The sequence below is a fragment of the Dysidea avara genome, chromosome 9, assembly GCF_963678975.1.
Source record: "Dysidea avara chromosome 9, odDysAvar1.4, whole genome shotgun sequence".
Taxonomy (NCBI): Eukaryota; Metazoa; Porifera; class Demospongiae; order Dictyoceratida; family Dysideidae; genus Dysidea; species Dysidea avara.
In genome coordinates this window covers 36,063,462-36,071,982 of record NC_089280.1, presented here as the reverse complement: position 1 = coordinate 36,071,982, position 8,521 = coordinate 36,063,462, and the positions used below count along the sequence as shown (strand labels likewise).

Here is an 8,521-nt window from a genome sequence, read left to right as displayed (position 1 = left end):
CTCGCTATGGCTAATGACCTTGCCCACTTCCACTGTTTGGGTTTGGGAATTGAGGCGGGCGCCCACCGCGACGTCATGGCGGCAAGTTGGTAATTGGTAAAACCGGGAGCGGGAGCGGGAGCGGGAGATTGCTTGGTAAAATCAGGAACCGGGAATCGGGAGATCACGTGTCAATCTTTGCTGTCACATGTAACACACATACGTAGCTAGAGCGCCTGCAGTGCTGTGACGAAGAAACTAATATAAACTAGTAAATTATGAGCTTGAGGGGAAAAATAGCTATAGCTAGATAAAGTTTGCATGATGGCCGTATATTAAAGGCTTTCATTAGAGCTTTATAGTTATTAGCAGTGAATGCATAAAATTGCATTGTGTGGGTTTTTAGCACAGTAATTCACAAAGTGGCTGTTTTAGTGGACATAAAATTTCTGAAAGGTAATTTCAGTGAATACATGCAGCAGTTATTTGGCATATTGGATTGTCTTACAATAATGAATGATGAGCAACAGGCCTCCAGTCCTAGCTACATGGTTCTGCCCCAGTCTATACTAAAGTTCATGCACCCTACCAATCTAAAATCCATTCAACTAAACGTGATTAGACTTCCCATCATTGCCAGCAGACTTTCAATGGATAGACTGAAGTACAGTACACCAAGCATAATTATTCTCTGAGTATACAAAACACATTAATAAATCATAAAGTGTTAATTAGCTACAACATACAGTATGTAAAATCAAAGCTGCCTAAAGTAATATGCATATGACCCAGTTTTGTTCTGGAAATCATTAAGTTTAAAAGGTTGAATCCTGTGGCTTCTCATGCCATCATAATATAATGTATGACCATACCAGAAGCAAACTGCAGTAAAATGATTGTCACTACAAACAGTGCAGCCAGCTAGTTGATATCCATGACCATATATAGTTAAAACTTTTGGAATTGTCAATATTGATCTACCAGTCAAGGACTGGATATCAATCGGGATCATCCAAGGCACTCGATTAAGAAATGACGATGCCATTACCTGTGGTACACCACGGCACTCATAAAATGTTTCTCTGTTTCTGCCAGTTAAATTTAATCGGTCAGTAACTGCATGGAGAGATTCATTTGGTGGTTGGCAATGAAATTCTGCACCACAGTAACCAACCATATCTCCAGCTATAGGAAAAATTTCATTAAAGTTATCTAATCCAGAGCTGAAGGAAAACGTAGAAGGGTATTTTGTTACCTCCGTGTTATGATTAGGGCAATGCTCAGAGGTACATTTAAGTTTAATTACCAGTTTCCAGATATGTGTGAACAAGCAAAGACACCTATTATTCTCACCACCAAAACAATCATATTTCAAATTATTCTCCTGAGAAATTGTAAGATTTAGTCTTGATTGAAGCAAATGCAAAAATAGTGTTTTTCCTTCATCCAGCTTTCCTTTATTCATCAATACAATTGCTGCTTTGAGAGAGTTCTCAGCTTCACTGTCACCAAAGGTATCCAAGAAAGATTTGTACTGTTTGCAGTGGAGTGACAATATTGTCAGGAAGTTATCAGAAGTGCAAGATTTGTTTTCTGTGCCTATAAATAGAAAAGTCACTAAATATAGCAACATAAAATAGTATCAACTGTATACGTACGTTCTTCCTTGATGCTAACAAAATCTTGGTCATCAGCAACTCCTTCAACAGCTTTTTCTTCTAAGTCTTCTGGTTCTTCTGTAAAATCACAGATACTTAAAAATTGAATTCATAGCAAATAAGCACATTAAAGTTCCAATTGCTACATTATTAAATTAATATGCTTCTATAGCTTTACCTTGTTTTATTTCCTCTGTTGGACAACAGTCCTTTACTCTGGGTGGTTTCCTTCCAGATGGTCGCTCTTTGTTTTTTCTTCTGATTTTTGCTGTAGCAAGGTCATGTTTGGGTTTGAGAAAGCATCAACATTCTGCCCAATCATTATTTTGCAAGCAAGAATATGATAGCAGACACCTGAAGCTGGACAAGAGCAACTCTCTTTTGGATAAAGTCTGACTGCATATGGTGTAGTACCATCTGTGCCCATAACCATCCAACAGCCGGAATTTACTAATGAAACTTGCTTATTCTGTATAGCTTGATAAGCTAGTCCAAGTTGGCTATTTGGTGGTCTGTTAGTTGTCACATCAGCAGCATTTCTATTCTCATATCCGGTCTCTGTAGAACTGGTTTCATTGCCATTATTCAATTGACAATAAATGTCACCCTTAGCTCTAGCTACAATCTCATCTGGGTTAACCACTTTCGGTAAAATAGGCATCAACGAGGGATCTCGTTGACAAAACAAAAACTCGTCTTTCAGTTGCCACGAACCACATTGATGTGAACCTCGCACAATTTCCCGATGATAATAACAGCACATTTGAAATAATGAGTAACAAATAATATCAAGTGGCACTTGCTTCCAGTTCTGAAGTCTGTGCAGCACAGCATTCATGGATTCCGATGCATTATTGGTAATTCCATTGTGTGGGTTCACTACACCAGCAGATTTTAGTACCCATATTGACGAAGTCTCTTTGAAAATGGGCAGCAGATTTTTCTCAAAATAGTTACGAACTAATGCTTTGGATTGAAAAGGACCTTCCATTTTAAATTCATCCCAACAATTATCAAATTCTGTTTCTGTGGTTTGTTGCATCAATTCCTTCAGTACATTAGCAAAGTAGCTTATTTCACCAGCATTACAATTGGCTTTTTGTTTGAGGTAATAGTGAAGATCTTGTTCTAGGTGGTTCCAGCAATAAACTTGTTGGGCTAGTGGGAACACTGATGAGAAATTGAATTCTCTGTCTGATACAATTATTATCCTTTTTGAAGCTAAAATTGGAGACAACTGACGAATTGCTTCCATGAACTGCATATGGTCTACTTGGTAGCGTCTGGTATGGACTAGAAATCCGAATGGTAGAACAGGAGAATTTTTAAACATAGTGTGTTTGAAGATAAGGGTCGACAAGTAGAAATCACCCATATTAAACACAGTGTCATAATGAAGCGTCACAGGTTCTGTGGATAATTTCAAAGCAGTTTCTAGCTCTTCGATTATTGGCTGTCCAATCATTTGGACAATTACATTAGGATGCACAGAGAATTTTTGTATGAAATCAAGGGGTTCACCTTTTCGATTGTTAAACTTTAGTTGATGACACAAGTGGTACGTGTTAAACATTGCGTCATGGGATAGTCTGGTATGTCTATCCACTTCCTTACGAAAATTTCTAACTTGATTTTGATCTCTAGGTGTGAACACTGCATGTCGAGGTCCACCGCTGCTTTCATTGACCAATTCTTGATAAACAGTTCGATGTGGCTCCACTGAATCTTTCTGTAATATCTAAAAAGCATATTGCATATGATCAAGAGTTAATAATAGTAGGGAGGGAGAGTGTCTAACACTCAATAGGCCTGTATAAAATGAGCGCGTAGAGCACCCCGCTTATTATCGTATACCTTTGTAATTTCCTATAGTGTTGATGACCGCAATAAACACGTTATGTCACATTTTGTATGGCCTTGCAAAATCGATAGTTGGTGAGAAAGCAGTGATGCGAAGGTGGCTACTCCAGTGAGTGATGGGAGAACCAGAGAGAAATCGTTCATAACTTTCATCTGGCGCTTTTTCTTAGGTTGGGATTCTCCAGGCTGTGTTTCATCGGCGCCGCTTCTTTTCCTTGCCATTGCTTTCGTTTGACACTTCTTGGTTACTTCCGGCTCATCACTCCTTGACTGACGCCTCTTCTTGGGCGTTACCTCGGGACGTGGCTGAACGGTAGATTCGTGATGCAATTCTACCTGTGCTTCCGAGCGTGCTTCATCTCCGCTTTTCTTCATTGATCTTCTCTGACGCTTCTTCTTGCTAGGCTGAACTGTTTCTGCTTCAATTTCGGCCAGTACCGAGGGCTGTTCATCACAAATCGACATGTTTGATTGCACACGCTACCTCGCACGTTGCTCACGAGACTGATTTGTGAACAGCTAGTAGTATCGATAACGTCCTTCTGCGGCGTGCCTCATTTCACATCTCCCTTCATGCAATCAACATGTCTGGCCAAGAAGCCAGATTGTCTTACGCGCTCATTTTATACAGGCCTATTGAGCGTTAGACACTCTCCCTCCCTACTATTATTAACTCTTGATATGATCATACGCACGTTTTGTCTTTAAATCAAATCTCACCACTCAAATAACATTTGCATTCTATAACATAGGCCATTCAAATTTGTAAAAGTACTGGAATTTCATGACATAACCTTCTTGCAGAAAATTTATGTGTCATAAAAGGTAGGCAAATTTTATATGTCCATGTTGCCTCCTTTATAGGTTTGGTAACATATACATGTTTATTTTAAATTCAGAGAGGTTTTAGCCAAGCTTAACTAAAAGGCATAGTGTTGCTTTGAGCAATTACTTTTAAAAGATACGAGTGTAGTAGTGTAATATGATAAAGAGCAAAATGAAGCGCCTCAAGAGCAGAGCAAAATTAGCAGTTTTGCTCTTGAGGTACAGTGAATCCGAGCTATACACAACATATACACAATGCACATGCACATGCTATAATGTAAACACAAACAAAAGCAATATAGCTATATACCTTATCAATTATACTATGCACATTACACTCAGACGGTCTTTACAATGCAAACTACTATAGCTTATAAATGTGAGTTGATTCACAAGACTTTTTTTGCTCACCTTATCCTTCACATGTGGTGCTGATCTCACAAAAGACTTGGAATTATTCTTACTGTTCCGATGGCTAAATCCTTGATATAAGGTGTCATCCCCAACGTAGTGTAGCATAAAATGTTGCCCGATACCCCAGAACTCAAATTTTCTGAATCGGTTATCACCCTTTTTATCCACAGAATCAAGATCAATGGTACTACTTTTTTTCTTGAATTCACATCCTCCATGTTTGACAATGTAAGATCCTACATGTGCCCATCTGTATTGATCGCACCTATAATAATTGCAATGTACAATTTATTTAATTACTGTATGACTCTAGAAATATAGTTATGTAAACTTGTTTTGTTAAACTGAGACTAGCTAGCTAGCTATATTGTAACTATACTCTTTAATATCTAGACCTAATCTTAGCTTTTTCTTCTCTTGTTCCCATTTGTCCGAATCAGGCCCGAGGTTGTAGATATACAAGCTGCCGCCTTTTGGCTGAACAGGAGGATCTACACTAATCTGTAGCTTTCCACTGATAGCTTTCGAGAAGTAATTATGCGCCTCCGCAGATGTCAAGTTATTGACAGCGTCTTCTACTGCAGGAACACATAGCACATCTTCCTCCATTGTGCATGCGCGGCCGCACTATAGCTACGTGCAACTCTATACTTGCAACGCTATACTTGCAAAATCACGCCTGCCGTTCGTAGCAAGTGAGAGATTTAGTTTGCACGTGATTACAAGTGAGATATTTAGGAGAAGTCGCACGTGATCTCCCGATTCCCGGTTCCTGATTTTACCAAGCAATCTCCCGCTCCCGCTCCCCTCCCGGTTTTACCAATTCCCGGCAAGTTTGAATCTTCAAAGAGCACTCATAAACTAACAAACAACTTTTAGCGAAATTAAATGTACACAGCGGCGGAGGAAGTAGTTGATATGAGGGGGGGCTCCGCTGGGCTGACCCAGACTTATTTCTATAGTTTGGTATTAAGGTGAGACCAAAAAAAAGGTCACAACCAACTGACAAGAGTTTTCCACCTCACCAGCTACCATTTCTAGCTGATAAACTACATAAAAATCCTTACATAGCTCGCTACACACTGACTACTTTATTAGAGTGACTGCTCTATTAGAGTATCTCGATCTTTATCACGGTCTTCAAGAAAGATAATTTCGGTGTGATATCATTCTCAGCAGACCGAAGGGGGGCTTTAGCCCCCTAGCCCTCCCCCCCTTTCCGCCGCCTATGATTGTACAGATACATTGTGTAAAAAGCCCCTGATAGCCGCAGCCTTTTTACAATACGACTTCATGGTTGAAAGAAAATCGCTTCAATGGGATGCGATGACGAAGAAAATGAAAAAAAGAACGATGCACATTTGAATAAATATGGTAAATGGGTGGGCGATGGAACAAACTACTTCAATAATTCGCCTGAGTTTTCGTGTGGTAGTTACTCATTAATACAAAGGTTACATGCCCCTGGTTTCGAGGTGGAATCTTTTAGTAAGCCTGAGATTTCGCTATGCGGATTTTGAAAGATTGCGTAATCGATCCCTCATGTAAAGGACTCACAGTAGTGGTCGCGTGTTTATTTTGTGGGCGCGCGCTTTGTGCTTCTTGGCCTCGCGACTCACTACCGTGAGTCTTGATACCATACCTGTTTCACTGCCCATACAAAAGTCTCAATGGTAGCAGTGAAATTTATCCCGTATTACACTGGAAGCAGTGAAAAAGTTGTAATTGCAATTTCATTGGCTAGAATTTATGTTAACAATGTAGCGCCAATTATTGACGCGTGTTTAGCACGTAGTGACAAATTGCACCGTTAATGCACAACATGCGTATATGCAGCAAGTATGGTATTAACTGGGAATAGCAGGGGTAGCAGTGAAATTTGGAATAAATACCACGAGTGTTGTATTGGAAATGGTAAATTTCACTCGGCTTCGCCTTTATTATTTATTTATTTTTATTTGTGAAATTTATCCCCATTTCCAATACAACACTCGTGGTATTTATCCCAAATTTCACTGCTACCCATGCTATTACTAGTACCATATATATATATATATATATATATATATGTACCACTCTGCGTGGGCAGTTCAAAGTCACCGCCAGTGCCATAATTTGTAGATTTCACTGCTGCAGACCGCAGCGAGTGCATTGTAACTTATAACGCACTGGTTGCGGTTTTGTAGACCACAACGAGTGCATTATATGTTATAATGCACCGACTACAGTGCAATATACAGATATTGCACTGGCTGCGGTTTTGTGCAGCATAGCACAAGTGCCGGTGGCGAAGACCACTACGACACCTCACCTAATAGGTGGAAAGACACTTCACAGATCACTCGAATTCTTTTATAGCCTGACATGTAAAGGTCTATTGTGGGCCATAACGTCACCAATACGTATAATGTTTACAAGCAGCCAATGGCAATCGAAAAAGCCAACGCGGGTGGCCACAACTCTAGTCTACATATATATAAACGTACTTATACACCTTACTAGTCTGGTACCATCTTAGCCCAGATTAAACTGTAGTCCACTTCGACAATGACTCAATAAAACAAATATATTCTAAATAATACTAACCTTTATGTTCGATTGTGGTAACCAGTTTTGTCATGCCACCAGATTCGAGTTTAGCCAGTGTGAATAGTAAGAATTAGACTAGTATCGCTTAGTAGTTAGGTTTTGTTTACTTAAACCGTCTATTTAGCTGATTTTTTCGCTCGAGAGAATCACTATGGCGATTAGTCTGGTGCTTAGTCTATATGGGACGCTGAGCGCTACATGATGAGAGTCGAACAGCGAATGCAGGTTAGTGATATAACCCATAGCGTACTAGCTTTCAATATCTCTGGTGGCTGCAGTACTGCAAGGGGAACGTCATCGCAACGTCCGGCTTGGTTACCCACAATCGATGTTAGAAACCTGGCCTTTATAAGTGTTACAGCTGTCTTGTGAGACTCTCCCCACCTATTAGGTGAGTGGTACATAACAGTTATACAACGTGCACTCGTGCTCTGCCTGTATAAACGCACTTGCCTTCGGGCCTAACGGCCCTCAGGCTCGTGCGTTTATATCAGGCAGAGCACTCGTGGCCGTTGTATAACTATATAATATGTATATGTTATACTACAGATATCATGGTATTCGAAATATATACCAAAAGATATACATATTTATGAAAGGGTGCCATAGTGCGAGGCAAAAAAAAACGAATACCATGATATCTGTAGTATAATATGTTAATACAACATCTCGTCTCCCACTTGGAAGCAGTAACAGCAATTTCTAATGTTTTTACACCATTATTAGTACTGGTAAGTTAATTCCTTGTGAATAGCATGCTCAAGGAGTATGCACATGTGTTGCAGCCTGCAATCTTCTTGAAAATCGGTCCAACAATCATAGCAACTGTTGCTAGACAACAAAATTTAAATCTGACCTAGTTATATACCTTTTGGCAGTTACTTAGCAACCGCTGTTATGGTGTCAAAAACATTTTTAGATTAGTGGTGGTTGCCTAGCAACGGTTGCTAGACAACAATGTTGTTGCTAGGTAATAGGTATTGGTTACTATGGTGCCACTAGTTGTCAAGTCGGACATACCTAACTGGTAAAACAACTAAACACTATCAAAAAATTTTAGCCAATCAGATGCGTATATCAAATGTACAAGTGATATACTGATTCTATTGGCTAGTTTGCTGTAGTATATCAATAATATACCACAAGCTGCTATTGGAGTTTTTCTACAGGACACGATATTGATGTATTAATATGTA

General features: G+C 39.6%; 1 protein-coding gene across 2 annotated transcripts; it reads right to left on the bottom strand.

Annotated features, from left to right (window-relative positions):
* Window positions 1–537: 537 nt before the first annotated feature.
* Window positions 538–5,508, bottom strand: LOC136267226 (uncharacterized). Of its 2 annotated transcripts, XR_010706590.1 has the most exons (4): window positions 4,734–5,508; window positions 1,816–3,375; window positions 1,638–1,715; window positions 538–1,578 (listed from the first exon to the last, which is right to left on the bottom strand). XR_010706590.1 is itself a non-coding variant. In XM_066062312.1 (3 exons), exons 1-2 carry the CDS (start codon window positions 4,839–4,841, stop codon window positions 1,849–1,851), a joined length of 1,635 nt encoding a protein of 544 aa, XP_065918384.1. In that variant the 5' UTR covers window positions 4,842–5,508; the 3' UTR covers window positions 1,577–1,715; window positions 1,816–1,848. The 2 variants fall into 2 exon arrangements, 1 of the variants encoding a protein (XP_065918384.1); XM_066062312.1 differs by having other exon boundaries at window positions 1,577–1,715.
* Window positions 5,509–8,521: the final 3,013 nt, after the last annotated feature.